Below are 18,423 nucleotides of genomic sequence, written 5' to 3'. Positions count from 1 at the left end.
TGTTAGGAATTCAAATGGTGATTAACTCTGAATGTAAACAGAGTTTACAGGGCGCTGCTACATATTTAGCAAACAGTCTCTTTACACATACACCAAATATTTACGTTCCTATTAGCCCTGAAGGACACACCTGGGACAACAGACTCGGTCATCACTGCTACATGCATTTCTGTCTTTATCTTAATCGATGATGATGTCACAGGGATAAAACCAAACCAGGATCTGACCTCAGACTACACAAACATTAGAAAAACAATGAGTAATTTCTGCTGTGCCTAGTCTGGAATCTCTGACTGGAATATGAAGGTCTAGGTTTTATAAATGAAAAACATTCTGTACCAAAGCTGTAATGAGAACCATGACAGGATAGACCTATCAACTAGCCTTTTTTTTTTGCCTGAACATGATTCAGAGAGTTTCTGTTCCAACAATGACTCATTAATACCTGGTTTTAGTTAACACTAGACTGTGGGGCAGCTCTGGAAAATGAATCAATCACCACCTCTGCCTCCACGTCTTTGTCCACATGTGGGACTAAAATGGGAACAAGAGATCATTGTTGTAAAACTGACCCGGCAGGTTTCATTCTTTCTGCTGTGACTCAAGATTACTGTAAAATATGTGCGCTACATAATGAGGGAACTTCCTGTTACAATATCCGTGTATTTCGATCGCTTTAATGAGCATTTGATCTCCTTGCAGCAGAATGGAGAACATCTGAGTATTTGCATATGAAAACTGTCACTGATCCATCTGGAGATGTTGAGAGTGGATGAGTCTCACTGCATCCCTACTTTTTAAAGATATATTGTTAGGCTTTTTCAGGCCTTAATTATACAGTGTGAGAGAGACAGGAAATCAGGAGGGAGAGAGAGGGAATGTCATGCAGCAAAGGGGTACCAATTTGAACCTGGGACACTTTGCCCATGTGGTACATGGCGCCCCCCACAGGACCCATGTTTGACCTGCTGGACCTCTAAATGTTTGAAAGGAAAAGAAAAAACTGAATCATTTGACTGGGCAAAATACTGTTTTTATTTGAGTGAAAGTACATGTCTAATGGGAGATTTCATAAATAAACAGTGCTATTAGTGATTAAATGTAAATAACTTAATTCAAACAAATTTGTGCAAATTTCAACAAAAAGAAGAATATTAACATTACATAATATGCTTTGACTGTGTATTTGTGTTGTTTCTTGATTTGTTCCATTAACAGGTGTAAATAAAGACAAGGCCTTTGTTACATCACTCAGAGAGATTTTTGAAGCTCAGAAGGAGCTGCTCTGCTGTTCCTGACTTCGCCTCCTAACTCCCAGCTTATCTAAATATGGTCAAAGAGTAGCGGCCTGTGCGGAGCGAGACTTCAGACATTGGTGGTCATTGGAGGAACTGCAGCTTTGATAGTGCAGCCTTGTGTCAATTATCTGAATTCTGTTGCTTCGTCATGTGTGTGTGTGTGTGTGTGTGTGTGTGTGTGTGTGTGCTCGTGACAGCCGTCCCAGTTGTGTGAAGCTCCGAGGATTAAGTGTCCGTCCTCCATATTTCCTCTCAGGATTCAGAAATGTGTCGCTGTCATTCCCTGTGAAACAGAGGGAGAAGGAGGAGGAGGACAACGACGATGACAAGAACGAGGAGGAAGAGGTGAAGAAGAACGACACCAAGTGGGACAAAGGGAGAGAAACACCAGTTCTATTATCAGACTCTTCCACGGTTTGATATCTCTCCTGATATTATATTACAGTAGCCTAATGAGGAGAAAAGGTGAACATGACACAAACTGGGAAAAAGTGATCGATGTGTCTCAGTCAGACAATGTCCTCTCTACATTTTGATTTTACAGTAAACTTCTCCTACGTTTCTTCCTCCGTCCACAGCACTCCTCAGGGTTCACTCCCCAAGAACAGACACTGGGCAAACTACAGGGCTTGAAAATCTTGTGTATATGGTTTAAGGTGTGTTGATATGGATATAGATAATTGAAAATGCAGTGGTCTGTTTGCAGACTCAGACGTCACTGAAACTGTCTGTCTTTAATTGGTCACAGTGAAGCAAACTGAATTCAACTGTTGAAAATTAAATTAAATACAAACTGCATCTCAGATGGATTCAATCTCTCTGTCCTGTAAAACTATTCCCATGTGAAATATATTTGCTTATGTCTTGTATTGAGTGTGTTTGTTTCCTATATGAAATAACTGCTGTAAACTGTATTTGATAGAGTGGAGCCACATTTTTGTTTTTTGTTTGATCATCCTGAGGAAGTAGAGACAGTCACGCAACTCAACACTAAAACAGAACAAACACACATACACTGAACAATATGCTAACATGCATCAAAATACATTTACATCTATCTACCGATCTACACTCATGTGCCATGTATCTGTTGGTTCTGTACAAAATGAAACTCTCCACATTGGAAAACTTGAAGTACTAGAAATACTTGGTGTGGTCACAGGTTCACACCCAGTGACACCAGTGGAAAAATAATTCTTTAAATAACATCCCAGATGGGAGACACCGGTGCTACAGTTGTAATTAGAGGATAGCTTAGCTTAGCTTTACACAAAGACTGGGAGCAAAAGGAAAGCACTAGCCTGGCCATGTCCAAATGCAACTAGATCAAACCACAAACCTCTCAACATTTCCTGTATGTCCGTCTGTTTCTTTAAAACTAAGCCACAAACTACAGGTCAGAGCTCGAAGCCGGTTGGAATTTACTGTAACATTATCACATCATATATGATTACTGATGACAGACAGGGGACGAGCTTTGTTCCTTTTTATGAAAACAAAGGATCCAAACATGAACCAGCTCTGATTCAGCCTACTGAATCAGAAATTGTATTTCTATCAGTTATCAACCATAATGACAACCTGCCATTCAGCATAACCATGGAGACGCCTGTGGTGCTGCCCTGACCCTGGTCACTCGTCCTCACATTCTTAATTTATCTGTTTCAGTGTGTGTGTGTGTGTGTGTGTGTGTGTGTGTGTGTGTGTGTGTGCACGCGCTCCACCTTCTCTGTGCTCTGCTGGCAGTGCAGCACTGCATCATGGACGGTGGAGAAGAGACACGATTTGGTCACTTTGTCACTGAAGAAACCTCCAGACTGCAGGTTTTTCACCACACCGGCTACAAAGAGAGACACAGAGGGGGGTCAGAGGGAGACAGAGATAGAGAGAGACAGAAGAAAAAAAAACAGAGGTAAATTAGGGAAGCAGACAGAGGAGGGAGGAGTAGCTGAGCCTCATTACAATTACTGGCTATATAAAAATTCCTTGTGGTCCCTTAACGAGCTAAAAAACTCTCCTGATAAACATTTTCCCTCATTATAGGCTCTTATAGGTAATCAGCACAAGTTAATGAGAGCTGCTAATCGTGGTTGTGAGATTTCGCTCCCATGTGGTGCTGGGAAACCGACCAAGTCAGCGTTAAAACCACAGAAAAGCAGACGTTAAAAAAACAAGTTGCACCAGACTGAAGTAGGTTTTTAGCTTCGTCATTGCCTTCATTATCCTCATGACCCAGTGGTGCACTGCAAAGTCAGTCGCCATCACAGTCTCCATCCTGCAGGACTCAGAGAACCGGGTTGTGTGTTTTGTGTAGAGGCAGCTGAACTAAACGTTACATTACCATGAGAAACCTGTAAAAACAGCATGGAGTGTTGTTGGAAGAATTCAGACTGAGAGTGTCCAAGCCAGGGGGAGGAGAACGTGACTATAAAAAGGGTTTTACAGTGTGTGAGACAGAAAAACTGAAATTCCTGCTGAGTTGTTATTGACCACAGATCATTAACTTCTACAGAGGAAGAAGTTCAACCTGAATGGATTTTAAAACTTATTTCCAAATGTTGCTGATGAATAGTTCTTCTTATTCACGCAAATGCAATCTAGAAGTGAACTGAAGTACAGGAGCTCTGGTGTTGGTACAGACATCAGAGCTGACAGCTGTGGTCTCTAATGTCTCCTATGAGTTAGATCTGACACTGCTGTTTAATCTGACTGTGTGTGAATTAATCCAGGTGATGTGTGTGGTCTCACTCTGGCAGCCGGCGAGCACCACCTCCACTCCGACTTCTCCATAGTCCCTCCGGATCTGAAACAGACACAGAGCAAAGGTCAGAGGAGGATCATTTCATTAGTCTGACTATTAAATTTAGAGTAATTGAAAGCCTGAGGAGATAAATGATGAGCAGAGGGATGGATGCAGGAGAGGAGAAAGGCAGAGACACTAAAGTTTAAACAGAAGAACTCTATGGCAGCGATCTTGTATTTGCCTCAATTCCTAACTTTTCTGCAGAGTTGCTTCACTTTCTCACTCTGGGAGGAGTTTCATTTCTCTGTGTTTTAGTTGAAGAACCTTAATTTTATTATGACTATAACAATTCAATTAGATTTATAAAGTGATGAAACAAGAACATTGTCGACATTATCGTGTGAATATTAAACACTGAGTCTCATACGTTGCGTAGCGTCTTGACCCCCACAGTGTCCAGGAAGTTGACTGGGCTCAGGTCAAGGACGATGGCTCTTGGAAGCGAGGGGTCCAGGTCAGCATCCACCTCAATGACCGCGATGTCCTCCTGCTCCGTCTTCTCTAGCTCCGCCTTCTGGAGAGGTGGAGACATGACAGGTCACATGATATGCAACATGTTTGCTTCAGACGACGAATCGATTAAAGGCATCGACGGGTGCAAGGGGTCAAAGTTCAGCAGGTTCTCAACCCTCTAATGCAAAAGACGTTCTTTTACATCCATTACCCATCATGCATCTGGTCTCCCTCACCGTATCTACTGCGTTCTTCTTGGCATTCTTCTTCTCATGTCTCTTCCGTTTGGCCTCCAGTTTCTTCTTTGCTGACAGAATCTTGGTGATGTCGATGCCACACTGAACACAAACACAATTATACAATTATACAATGTTCTTTCATGTAGTGATGTCTATTTCATGTGTTGGAAAACCGAGGAGACAACATTAAAATCCATCCTTAATCAATAATCATCAATGACTGCTGTGATTACAGGTGAAGGTGTCATTTTGACAGTGTAGATTAGGAGCTGTCAGGTCCAGTAACAATGAAGGGCTCATTTAGGTGATAGATTACCACCGTTAACACCTGGCAATTGGGGCTCCTTCGTCAGTGCAGTGTGGTAACTCTGTGCTCTTTACACTGATGAATATCTGAACCAGTTCAACTAGTCACACCAGTTAAATCCCCATAAAAAAAACAAAAAAAAACAAGTGTGACAGGTAACTGCCTGAGGAAGTCTTGTTATGAAACAGCAGAGGTGTCACAGAGGCTCAGTCAGGACACCCGCAGCTATGGGTTTCCTTAATGTTATGAGTTAATAACCTGTATCTGTAGTAGCTTGTAGAACAAACTCTAGAGAAACCATGTCATTACAGCAGTGAGTCTTTTGAAGCTGGTGCTGCCCTCGGGGTCCAGAGTCAGGGTTTAAATTTAAATTGTGAATCAATAATAATTTACCCTTCATATTTGTTCTCTTTACACTTTTGTTGTAAATCTGTTTCCTTTATTATGTTTTATACTGTAATTGCCCCATGTATGAAATGTGCTGGAAAAACAAAGCTGCCAATAAAAAAACCCTGAAAACTGAATTTTCCTTGACGAGAAGAGAGTAAAATCATGTTTTTCTGTTGAGATCAGAAAAATGTAAAAACGTAAAAAAAAAAAAGTTTCAGTTATGACAAGGGGACATCCATTCATCCTGGGTCCTGGGTTGTGATGGCGGGGATGGATGGATATATATGTTTATCAGCAGGTTGTTGCAGACATCTCGCTCTTCTGCAACAATTTCCAGCTCCTCCTGGGATCTAGAGGTGTTCCCAGGCCAGATGGGATGCGTAATCCCTCCTGAGTTCTGGGTCCACCCAAGGGGCCTCTCACAGTTGGATGCGCCTGAAAAGCCTCAGATATCCTAACCACCTCAACTGGCTCCTTTCAACGTGAAGGAACAAGAGAATGAGCTGAACAGAGACAGTCCTTCCCTCCACAATGTGATTTACACCTAAATGATTTTCTAGTTATTAGACCGAGTGTGAAAACACCATTCACAGTGAATGGGGATTAATGAGGAGCCATGAAATGGAGTCTGTCACAGTCATAAGTCATCAGCAGCCAATCAGATTTCATTGTTTGTTGTTCTGACTCTGGCTACCCGACTTCCTGCTGCCCTGGGAGCAGAGCTGATCAGTGATCGGGACATGAGCTCGTTAAGATCCTGTAATGGCCTGATCGGAGAACAACTTCTCCTGCTGTGTCACGTCACCCGGCTGATGTGATTACATTACTTAGCATCTCTTAGCATCTAGCACCGCACCCACTCGGTTGAGATATCGCCGCAACAACAAGAAAGTGACCACTGTTGCCTGAACGAGGTCATCCCATCATCATTGATGACTGTCAAGTACTGATCGGACCTTCAGCCGCTCGGAGGAGGGAGAGACGATCCTATGGCTCTGACATTTTAATGAATGAAGCATTTCATTACCCTCCCCCTGCTTTTGTCATCTGTTTTTATCTTCTTTCAGTCAGTCTTCCCATTGACCCCAAAGACACAGAAGAAGAGGGAGGGCTGTTTTAGACAAAGGTTGAACAGAAGAAAAGAGCGGTGACATCTGAACAATATCTGTCACAGTGGGAACCAGTCAGTTATTAGTGTGTCAGTAAAAAATGTTGAGAGTGTCAAAGAGGAAATGGGAGGAAGTGTGTGTGTGTGTGTGTGTGTGTGTGTGTACGTGTTGTGCGGGTCCTCACTTTCTCTCCGAGGGCATCCTGATACATCTCAGCGTTGGCAAAGTAGAGCGTGGCAGAGGAACGGAAGATCAAAACCCCAGGAATTTTCTTCACCTAAAATCAATCAGTCACTTAATCAATAAAAAAAAATCTGTTCCCATGACAACAGGTGGTCTTAATGACATGGCACATCAAAATCAGCTAAGGGGAAGCGGCACAGGGGTAAATGTGGTGCAGTGTTCGTTTATGTTGGAAGATTCGTCAGATGAGACATCAGATGATAATCAGATATTGATTTGTAGTGAGTCGTTCGGTTTTAATGTGCAGAGTGAAATAAACACTGTTAATTAATCCGGCTTGATGAACATTGAGGCTTTAAATGGAAACCTTAGAATCTTTCAATGAGCAGTGAAGTGAGTAGCAGGAGACAAAGAGCACTGAGCTCGGACTGGACAGTGACAAATCTGTATCTGACTCCTGGCTTTAACGTCAGGTATATGGAAGTGTGTCCTCAGCAAACTGTTACGATACAGATTGAATTCACTTCTAACTTGGCATAAGTATCACAGGACGATAATCATAGAAGAAAATTTCATTTTAAGCACAAAATTGCAAGAAATAATTTAAAACAAATGTATATTTCTGTGGTGGGTGTCAAAATATGGAATTCCTCGAAGTAAAGAGCTGTACAAATGTTTATCAGTTTAAGAAGATGCATAGGCAGAAAATGGGGAGGTTATATAAAGACATTAAGTCAAACAAATCTCCTTGCACAGCCACAGGTCGTCAGGTGCTGGTCGACAGCAGGAGCATACGAAATAGGTGCAAAATAACCACCGCATACTGTTAGGACTCTATTGTGATTATTCATGGCGAACAACGCGCTTCGCATGTAGCATTGTCAGGTTATATAAAGTATATAAAGACATGTTGTAATGAAAATGATAAGTTATGGATTTTTGATTTGTATATTGTTGGCTGTACACGGGTTCAGTATAATGGCATTTTATCTGATGTAAGCGTCTTGTTGTTGTTCTCTTCACCCTGCTCATTTCCAATCCCAGGATTGGAATGAACAACAATGAACAAATGAAAATAAATGTAAGCACACAGTCTGCACACTCTGTTTGAGCTCAGTAACGTAAACATGCAGTGTACCTGGTTATATTCCTCCAGTGGCCTGTAGAGGTCAGTGTCTGGGACGTGTCCTAACAGGGAGTATGTAGGTCTGAAAGCACAACACAAACACCTGTGATCAGTGACACTGGGCTCAGGTGGGGGTGGAACTGCAGATGTGTGGTGATTGACAGGCTGGTGGTGGTCTTCCTACAGCTGTGTCCTGAAGATGACGGTGAGCATGGAGAAGGCGATGGCTGCAGCCAGGCCCAGGTCAGGGTTCAACAGCAGGGTGAAAATGAAGGTGGCCAACCAGATCACCTGAGGAGAAACACGCAAGTGAATGACACAGATGATGATGGTGCTAGAACAACACAACAGCACTGAGCCACCACAGTTACAGTCAGGAAACAACATAGTGTCTTCACTGTGACAAGACCACGCTACGGACGACAATTTTGGGAAACCAATAAATCTTCACTGGTTTAAGATCATTTCTCCACGTCAGGTGTTTTTCATCAGGAAATTTAATCCCTGTGAGCTCTGGTTTTTCACTCATGGTTTTCAAGATGTTTCTTTGGTCCTAGTTGTTAAATTGAGGGACAACAACCTTGCTGAATGAGAGCAGTAAACATGTCACCATCTTATTCTGCTTTATAAAAGTTTGTCTGTGACCTTCAGCAGCATGATCTCTTCAGTGTTGATACTGACTCTGACATGATGTGAGATCACAGAGGAACAGTCACTAATCCACAGCTCAGAAACAAGGTAATGAGTCTATTCAGCTGCTGTCTGATGTCAAAGCTGAGACGCCAGGGAGATTCCTATTCAACTCCACTGGTGCACACAATAGTCACTGCAACTGTATGAGTAATACTAAAGCTGCTATAGAGCAGTGTGTGATGCTACATCGGTAAGTATAAGTTAACCCTCTGCTCAGAGGTGTTCCTAATATCCCAATTTGTATGAATTATAGTTGAGTTAATACAAGGAACACCTCTCAGTACAACCCAATAACTACATAAAGTCTGTGTGTGTTTTCAGTGAATCTCTCACCATGTCAATCCTGTTGCTCTTCCACAGAGCTGGGATGTCCATGAACTGCTTCATCATGCCATGGAGGTTAACGAAGATGATGGCAGCCAGCACCGCCTGCACAGGAAACAGAAAACAGCTGATATGGACTCAGGTTCAATTTCTGTCACATGACAGTCAGTGTGTCTGTCTGTCTGTCTGAGTTAAAGGACAATTCCAGGCGAATTCAACTCAGGGGTGTATTTTCCTATCATTTTAGGTCTAAAAGAAGGAATCTGAAGATTTTCAGTTTAATTGCTCTTGTTTCGCAGTAGTTGTGTCTGTCCGCGCATCGCCACGGCAGCAATGAATGGGAGCAGATGTAAGTTCCGCTGTTTAGGCTGTTTCCAGCCCTCAAAGCCGCAATTTCTTTCCACAGACAGCGTCAGATGGCGACTCAAACCACCGAGAAGTTTATTTACTTCAAGCAAGCCGACATGTTTGTAAAACTAGATCTAATTCAAAGTCTCCCGGAGTCTCGCGCGAGACCCAGTTGCCGTGCTCGGTGTGTTCAGGTGCAGTGGGAAAAGCTACCGTTTGTGTCATAAACACAGGAATATCAACTCTTGACTTGCTTCAAGTAAAAAAAACTTCTCAGTGCATGTTTGAGACGCTGTCTGTGGAAAGAAATGTACACTTGAAGCAAGTCAAGAGTTGATATTCCTGTGTTTATGACACAAGCGGTAGCTCCTACTGCACGTGAATACACCGTGCATGCACTGCAACTTCGGTCTCGCGCGAGACTCCGGGAGACTTTGAATTAGATCGAGTTTTACAAACATGTCGGCTTGCTTGAAGTAAATAAACTTCTCGGTGCATGTTTGAGTAGCCATCTTAGATTTGGAAAGGGGTATGTCTATGCTTGTGCACAGATGTGACAAGCAAACACATGCATGCATGCATGCATGCACGCACGCACACATACAAACACACATACACACACATACAGGAACAGTACCTTGGGCAGCTCTTCAAACAGATACCCACTCCAGAGCACGATGAAGAGAATAACTACAGCTGACAGAGCTCCAGCAACCTGCAGAGAGAGAGAGAGAGAGAGAGAGAGAGAGAAGTGATGAATAGAGACCAGAAGAGAGAGTTAAAGAAAAACAAACTAGAAGATGAATGACGACGTCGTCATCAGTATGAATAGGTTCATGATTGTAAGAGGAGTCAGAGCAGTTACAACCCCCTCACCCCCTCCTGTATAATGGGTCTGAGCTGATGAATGCTGTTGTCAGACTAAATGTGTTGTGTAGGTGGAGCTCCACCATGTGAGAGAAAATCAATTCCCTAAGTGTTTTTTAACAACGTCACTTATCAGAGTAACGGTAATCATATTCACTCACTTAAAGGTCTGTAGCTGCTCCATCTTAAAGGTTAAGATGGAGCAGCTACAGACTTACAGACAGCTACAGACCTGCAGCTACAGACACTCAGCTACAGACTCTCGGCTACATATCCACAGCTAAAGGCCTGCAGCTACAGACTCTCGGCTACAGACCAGCAGCTACAGGCCTGCAGATAGTACCAGAGCACTGTCAAGTGTTTTAAAATGAACAGTGAACCAGAGAGCTCAAGCTAAATTTGTGGATTCTCTTAGGGTGAAGTGAGAGTAGATTTTCTCTCTATTAATGTTTAAGTTTATTTAATGAAAATAACTTACTTTGCTCACAAGTTTTTGTCAATTTCTTTTCAGCAGCCCCCACAGAGAGGTCAGAGGTCACCTTTATCCTCAGCAGAACAACAGGCTGTGTTACCCACCTGAGTCTTCCCTCCTGTGCTCTCCTGCACCATTGTGCGAGACATGGAGCAGCTGACGGCAAAACACTGGAAAATGCCTCCGACAGAGTTACTGAGCCCCAGAGCGATGAGTTCCTGACACAACAAGAGACTCTGGTTCAAACACTGATCTGAAACATCAGCTCGTCCCACGTTCATTAGCCCCGCCCCCCTACCTGGTTACTGTCGACCTTGTATCCATACTTCAGGGCAAAGATTCGACCCAGTGAGATGGCGATGCCATAACCAACCACAGACAGAGCGAAGGCGTCTCCTATCACCTGGCCAAACAGAGAGGCTGCTGGGATGACAGGTGGCTGGAGGCTGGAGGACAGAAACCAGTGGAACACACATCCATTACAAACACTTCATGTGTGTTAAGAGATGTCTTTGTGTGTTCATTATTATTGTGTTTGTGTTTCTCACCCTGAGGGGATAATTCCTACCACGTCCACCCCATACTTGCCCTGCAGGTTAACCTGCCAGGAGACCAGTGTGGCAATAACCACCTGGGGAGCAGAGTAACACATGATTATATAGAACAAAGAGATGTGTTGGAGAGTGTGTTTATCTTTCTGTAGAGTAAATTATAGGTGTTTGTCTGTGAAACTCACAGCCAGCAGCTCCACAGGTATAGGAACAGGTAGCTTTTTACTTAAGTAAGCATTGAGCTCCTTGGCAAGGATGAGGCCAATGATGGCAACGATACTGACCACGAGTGTCCCGATGTTTGTCTGTGGGAGGAGATAACAAATCTCCAGCACAGTCTGGAGAGAAAGAGGTGGGAGACAAACTGGGGCTTAGGTACTGTAGTCAAAATGAACAGCTTATTTTCCACATTGACATTATGAGGCCAAGACATCACGTTGCATATTAGATGATCAACATCTTTGCTAATGAAAGAGTGCTGCAGTCTATAGTTATTGTATGGAAAGTCTGACAGAGTGTCCGCTCACATGTAAAAACCTCACAGGACCTGGATAGATGCAAAAACACCAGATATACCTTGTATTAATACTGAAGCAATTAACAAACAAATTAATTAGCTCAACAGCAATTCTGAAAATGAATTGTTTATGAAGCTCAGGTGTAAACAATCGCTGAGGGTTTTCTGGTCGTCTGTGTTTCTATCACTGTCTGTTTTCTACCCAGGGATTTCAGAGCATATGACGCAGTGTTTGAAAGATTGTTGGTGTGTTCTCACATATATCAACGACATAGGCCCGCTGTGTCTGACAGGGCTGATGCCAAAGGTGTATTTGAGCTGGGACACGATGACATGGATAGCAGCTCCAGTGGTGTAACCTCGGACCAGAGGCTCTGACAGGTAGGTCACCACGAAACCAAACTGGACCAGACCAAGCAGAATCTACACAACACAGACAGAGAAATATCTGGAGGGTCACAGCAGCTGGAAACCTGAGAAAATCAGTTAGTATCTGACTCTGGACGTTCTGATTATTCATACTTATTTTTTTTTAGGTCATTAGGACACATATAAGATTAATATTTATTTAATTACCAGTGTTGCTTCGCAGCTCCATGAGGAGAGACTGCTGAACCCAAACACATAACAGCTTTTACAGATATCAATAATGTCCTGAAACTGAGCCTCTAACACTAAATGTGTTTGCTGACAGGCATCAGAAAACTACACTAGCTCTGAAAGTTTTATTATATGGCTCAGTGCTGACATCTGTTGATCCAAACAACATGGACCTTGTCAACTCCAGACCAGATCACGTTGATACCACAAACTCAAGTTTCCTCTGATATTCACCTGAAATAACCCAGATAAGAAGGTGACAGCTGCAGCCACTCGGACCCTCTCTGCATCCCGGGTGACGATGTCAACTACACTGGAGTTGGTCTCATTGTCCCACATCATAAAGTTTGAGTCTGGGGCCAATCGATCTGTCACCCCCCCGATCATCACACTCATCACTGCATATGTCCCTGGAGAAGGAGACACAGAGACACACATTTTTTCTCTGGTAATACAACAATACATTCCCTTTTGAAATAATTATAATAATGATGATGTAGGGTTTTAGCTAGTGTTTACATGCAATGACCCAATGAATAGACATACACATTGTTAAATACAAACCAATTGAGATGTGCTTGGATGTGCCAAACAGGAAGTAGATGAGGACAGGGTAGAAGGATGAGTAAAGGCCAAAGACGGGAGGAACAGAGGCCAGCAGGGCGTAGGCCATACCTGCAGGGAGGATGTTGGACTGTGATTTCTTATGACAGAGCTACTGTACAATCACTAGAGGCTTGACAACATCACAGCAATGAAAACACATTTCCTCTTTCCACCTGTTTCTCCTTCTCCTCCATCCCATCCCTGTATCTTTGTCCTTACCCTGCGGCAGCTGCATGATTCCCACACTGATCCCTGAGATTAGGTCTCCCAGGGCATTGTCTCTGAAGGAGTAACGAGGCAGCCATGACACCACAGGAAAACTACCTAGCAGGCAGTTCTTCAGACGGGGACCGGAACAACTGAGTGTGAGAGGCAAATTAACCTTTTGTTTTTTTGGAGATATAATTTCTCTCCAGAAGGTTTTTGACTAAAGGAGTTAATTGAGTAATAAATGTTCCACCTTTAGTTTCAGCTTGTTGCATATTTCAAATTTGAGGCAATTCACAGTGCTTTATATGAACAGAAAAGGTAACAGGACAAAATGTGACAGCTTAATGTGGTAATATTATATAATATATAATATAAGACCGTGTTTAAATAGGAATTAAAATTAGTTAAATTAAAAACAAACTAAACTTAAATAAGACAGATAAGAGTTAGGAATGTAATTAACCTGATAGCACTTGATTCATTGGGCTAACTATTGACTCCATGTCTGCTATGCAGTATTTCTATTTTTGTGAATTGGCTTTTGTTTTTTTGTTTTTTTACTGTCCCTGAGAACACAGAACATATATTAGTTACATATAACCATGAAAATTAGGTCTGGAAGATTTTATGTATGTCTGATTTGTTTGTTTACATAAATAGGCATGCAGGTTTTCATCTTTTGACACCAAACATTATGTGGGTATGTTTGAGAGTAAAGTGAGTGTGAGGAAAACAAATATGTGAATGTTTAATTGAAAAAGCCTGACAAAGAAGGAATACGGAAGTATTTGTACATTGTTGCCTCCGTTCTTCTTTTGCATTTCTCATTAGGATCGTAAATCATCTAAAATAATCTCTAAACCCTGTTTACAGTGTGTGTGAGATAAATATGGGAATGCATATTATATTATTAGCTGTTAATAAAAAGCTGTATGTAAATCATGAAGTATCATTTCTTGGAGAAAGTATGAATATATAATGTGTTTGGCTATTGAATCTAATGTAGGCAGAGTCTAACAAGTGCTGGAATATTCTCTGATATCAATGGTGCAGCATGTGTCAAGTCTCTTCTCGTTCCTGAGTCTGACCTCCAGGCCACAGTTAATAAGTGATCTCAGATGTGTTCTCAACTCAAAAACTACTGAAGCATTATTTCAGTGAACAATGGATTTGTCACAGCACTTCAGTGAATCTCTCGGTTCAAATCCTTTATGTGATCATTAAACTACTTCACTGTGTTGTTAACACACTTAAGCCTGTACTCTTTGTTATATGATCTTTCCCCTTTTTGTGGAGCTCTGGTTTTATTCTCATCATATTTAACACATTTTACAACATTATGAAAATACATCTATTTACTTCATTGTCAAGTGAGTGCATGTTTGCCAATGTTGAATGCAGATTTCTAAAAGAAATAGGTGCATGGAGGAAAATATATTCTGAGGGCAATGGTTGAACATCCAGTTGGATGTTAAAGTTGTTTATGCATGAAACTGTACCTTAGTGACTTTTTGACCTTTTCGCACAGAGATGGTTTTGACTCAGCCTTTTCTGCCATCTCATCCACAGCTCCTTCATCCAGGATCTCCCTGTTCACACTGTAGTTCATCCGTCTCCTCTCCGCCATGGCTAACACTGCACCATAAACAGAAAAAGAGGAAAAAATTGCTTCTTTCTTCCCAAACACTTGGCAGGAAATTGGTTCCTCATATTTTTTCAAACATGATTGCAGCAAAACAGCTGTTATATTTTAAACACCATTTTCATTATGTTCGGAAAAACTTAAATATCATCTAATAAAACTAAACAAAGAAATTCATATTTATTCTAGACCTTTAGTGGTTCGTCTCCACCTAGAAACTAAATTTTTAATCTCTTGAATCTTTTGAAAATAAAATATAATTACCTTCTGTGTTCCAGCAGTATCAAAATATTTTATTAGAAACTCCAAAGGTTTGTAGTGTTAACAAAAATACAAGCACCCACTTAAGCGCTAACATTAACCATACAGGGTAGTAAGTAAGGTTCTTCAATCGTTTTGTCTGATTCAGAGGAAAGAGATCCAACTCTGAGTCTCTCTGGTCAGTGTTTTGAAGAAAATCTTTCGCCAAATCTTAAAAAAGTTCCCTCAGTGATAAGATGGCACATGTCCTTTCATTAAGTATTAATCCTGCACATGTGCAATGGTCCCCAGGCTTCAGACTGAACCTGATGTAGAGTTTTCCATCAGATCCAAGGGGTACTGAGTGGCACCAAATGAGAAGCTGTCATTTCTTCAGCAGCTGTTTGACCAATAGATGAAGGTGAGGTTTAATTCTGTAATCCAACACAAAGGATTCCCTGCTCCAGCAGTGGCTCTTCGGACCTTGAAGAGAAACCAAGATAAGACAAGTGAACATTGTTTTGGAGACAGAGGGCAAAGTTCCAGTCAGAGTGGTTGGTGTGTGCAGCTGGAAACATAAGTGATAGAAGTTAAAGATGACACTTATTTTGTGCTTGTTTTATTATTTGCAGAGTTCACTTTGTAGTTACTGTCATAGTTTTATAATTGATACTACCAAAACCTTTTGCTTTTGAAGAGATTTGTGTAAAATGAAACCGATATACTTTACATGTTAGTTTGACTTACACATACACAGTATGCTATAAATGCACAAAGGAAACTAAATAAATGAGAGTAAATATAAGTATTAAAATTCACTTAGCAGTCAAGAGTCTTATATCAGTCTTATCTGTGTGTTTTATGTCCTGTGTGATTAGATTAGTCAACCATTTCAGCCTGGTCAGACTTGTTCCTGTTAATTTATGATTATTGCACAGGAGAGTGAATGGGAGGCCTCCTTAATCACTGGCAGAACAGATACTGGTTAACTAAGCATGACAAACAATAGGCTTTCTTGAGTGCACAGTGTCCTTTCATTCCACACCCACATGTTACAAAGGCAGCTTTTATTTATTCTACTTTGTTATGATGTAGAGACTCCATCAGTCACAGTCAATTCATAATCTGAAATGCTGTCAACTGTTGACACTTTTCATTTACGTAATCGTGTATCGTAACCGTGCTGGGCCCATGGTCCCATGGGCAATGCACTGAAAGCTGTCTCTGCTAATGTCGTTTTACCTCATGGTTGCCTCGAGACACCTGAACTACTTGATAATGCTTAACTGATAGTTCTTCTGACGAGACAGTCCCCCGATCGTAAAAATAACAGGGTTACACTCTGAGAAGTAACACTAAACTTTAACATCAGAGACACAAGTACGCAGTACAGAAGTACCCAGGTTATTTGAAATGCTGCTCATTTCATTTTAAAAAGGGATTGTCAGCCAGGGATTTTTGCTTTGCTTTCTCAAAGCAGATTGGCAAAACCATCTGAAAACAGTAGTAAATGCCACCTTAGGTTGACGTCAACAACCTCAATGGCCGTCTTTGAATGAAAAGGAACAGCATGATCAGAGGTCAATGGATCGAAACCATCCTCTGCTATCAGTGTTTTACACCATGGTGGCCTCAAGACAGCCAAAATGGTGTGCGACCAGAGTTGCAACCGCTTTAGCACTTTCTGCACCAATGCACGAAGCCACAGTGACCTAATGGATGGGGAACTGCCTCCTAAGCCAGGCATTGTGGGTTTGAGTCCCATCTGGGGTGACATACAGCAGAGTGGCCCAGCGGAAGCGTGCTGGGCCCATAACCCAGAGGTCGATGGATCGAAACCATCCTCTGCTATCAGCATTTTACACCATGGTGGCCTCAAGACAGCCAAAATGGTGACAGCCCACATGTTTCCACGAAGCAGATTGGCAAAACCATCTGAAAACACTAGTAAATGCCACCTTAGGTTGACCTCAACTACCTCAGTGGCCGTCTTTCAATGAAAAGGAACAGCATGATCAGAGCTGCTAACACCATGGGTTTTAGCATCCACGACGGCCAGTGTAGCAACCGCTTTAGCACTTTCTGGGTCAACGAATGAAGCAGTGGCCTAATGGATAAGGCACTGGCCTCCTAAGCCAGGGATTGTGGGTTCGAGTCCCATCTGGGGTGACATACAGCAGAGTGGCGCAGCGGAAGCGTGCTGGGCCCATAACCCAGAGGTCGATGGATCGAAACCATTCTCTGCTATCAGCGTTTTACACCAAGGTGGCCTCAAGACAGCCAAAATGGTGACCTCAAGACAGCCAAAATGGTGACCTCAAGACAGCCCACATACTCCCACAAAGCAGATTGGCAAAACCATCTGAAAACAGTAGTAAATGCCACCTTAGGTTGACCTCAACTACCTCAGTGGCCGTGTTTCAATGAAAAGGAACAGCATGATCAGAGCTGCTAACATCTCTAAGCCTGAGCCAGCAGCCCTAAGAAGAAAACTCAGTTCAGCCTCTATTATCTTTAGTCCCCTTCTTTTGGTCACGACGCAAATCTCATGGGTTTTAGCATCCACGGCGGCCAGCGTTGCAACTGCTTTAGCACTTTCGGGGTCAATGTACGAAGCCCCAGTGGCCTAATGGATAAGGCACTGGCCTCCTAAGCCAGGGATTGTGACATACAGCAGAGTGGCGCAGCGGAAGCGTGCTGGGCCCATAACCCAGAGGTCGATGGATCGAAACCATCCTCTGCTATCAGCGTTTTACACCATGGTGGCCTCAAGACAGCCAAAATGGTGACCTCAAGACAGCCCACATGTTTCCACAAAGCAGATTGGAAAAACCATCTGAAAACAGTAGTAAATGCCACCTTAGGTTGACCTCAACTACCTCAGTGGCCGTCTTTCAATGAAAAAGAACAGCATGATCAGAGTTGCTAACATCTCTAAACCTGAGCCAGCAGCCCTAAGAAGAAAACTCAGTTCAACCTCTTGTATCTTTAGTGCCCTTCTTTTGGTCACGACGCAAATCTCATGGGTTTTAGCATCCACGGCGGCCAGCGTTGCAACCGCTTTAGCACTTTCAGGGTCAATGTACGAAGCCCCAGTGGCCTAATGGATAAGGCACTGGCCTCCTAAGCCAGGGATTGTGGGTTCGAGTCCCATCTGGGGTGACATACAGCAGAGTGGTGCAGCGGAAGCGTGCTGGGCCCATAACCCAGAGGTCGATGGATCGAAACCATCCTCTGCTATCAGCGTTTTACACCATGGTGGCCTCAAGACAGCCAAAATGGTGACCTCAAGACAGCGCACATGCTTCCACAAAGCAGATTGGCAAAACCATCTGAAAACAGTAGTAAATGCCACCTTAGGTTGACCTCAACTACCTCAGTGGCCGTCTTTCAATGAAAAAGAACAGCATGATTAGAGCTGCTAACATCTCTAAGCTGAGCCAGC

At 42.6% G+C, this 18,423-nt stretch overlaps 2 protein-coding genes and 1 non-coding gene across 4 annotated transcripts in view; 1 reads left to right on the top strand and 2 right to left on the bottom strand.

Moving 5' to 3' along the window:
• Positions 1–18,423, bottom strand: part of mgll (monoglyceride lipase) — a 126,878-nt gene that overhangs the window by 24,945 nt on the left and 83,510 nt on the right. The gene's annotated exons all lie outside the window — the stretch shown is intronic.
• slc26a6.2 (solute carrier family 26 member 6, tandem duplicate 2) lies at positions 1,014–15,391 on the bottom strand. Of its 2 annotated transcripts, none has more exons than XM_085781409.1 (20): positions 15,003–15,391; positions 14,596–14,731; positions 13,106–13,245; positions 12,845–12,955; positions 12,515–12,690; positions 11,939–12,103; positions 11,349–11,501; positions 11,161–11,243; positions 10,911–11,058; positions 10,717–10,830; positions 9,911–9,988; positions 8,935–9,030; positions 8,093–8,199; positions 7,921–7,990; positions 6,784–6,876; positions 4,791–4,892; positions 4,469–4,612; positions 4,047–4,101; positions 3,023–3,138; positions 1,014–1,581 (listed from the first exon to the last, which is right to left on the bottom strand). In XM_085781409.1, exons 2-20 carry the CDS (start codon positions 14,721–14,723, stop codon positions 1,558–1,560), a joined length of 2,103 nt encoding a protein of 700 aa, XP_085637535.1. In that variant the 5' UTR covers positions 14,724–14,731; positions 15,003–15,391; the 3' UTR covers positions 1,014–1,557. The 2 variants fall into 2 exon arrangements, with proteins under 2 accessions (XP_085637535.1, XP_085637534.1); XM_085781408.1 differs by having other exon boundaries at positions 1,015–1,581; positions 4,469–4,615.
• trnar-ccu (transfer RNA arginine (anticodon CCU)) lies at positions 18,068–18,140 on the top strand. Its single transcript has one exon. It is a non-coding gene; the product is annotated as a tRNA-Arg (tRNA).

The sequence above is a fragment of the Trachurus japonicus genome, chromosome 7, assembly GCF_045865225.1.
Source record: "Trachurus japonicus isolate A0001 chromosome 7, Traja_1.0".
In the NCBI taxonomy this organism is placed as follows: Eukaryota; Metazoa; Chordata; class Actinopteri; order Carangiformes; family Carangidae; genus Trachurus; species Trachurus japonicus.
This window is presented reverse-complemented; position numbering and strand designations above follow the sequence as displayed.

What these genes read in the sequence shown, in the direction of transcription:
- slc26a6.2 (XM_085781408.1), bottom strand. Translation starts at nt 14,723, where the DNA reads ATGGCGGAGAGGAGACGGATGAACTACAGTGTGAACAGGGAGATCCTG. An exon ending in AAGGTCAAAAAGTCACTAAG is followed by an intron (nt 13,246 to 14,595) that starts GTACAGTTTCAT and finishes TCTCACACTCAG; the next exon opens with TTGTTCCGGTCCCCGTCTGA. An exon ending in TACCTGTGGAGCTGCTGGCT is followed by an intron (nt 11,244 to 11,348) that starts GTGAGTTTCACA and finishes TCTGCTCCCCAG; the next exon opens with GTGGTTATTGCCACACTGGT.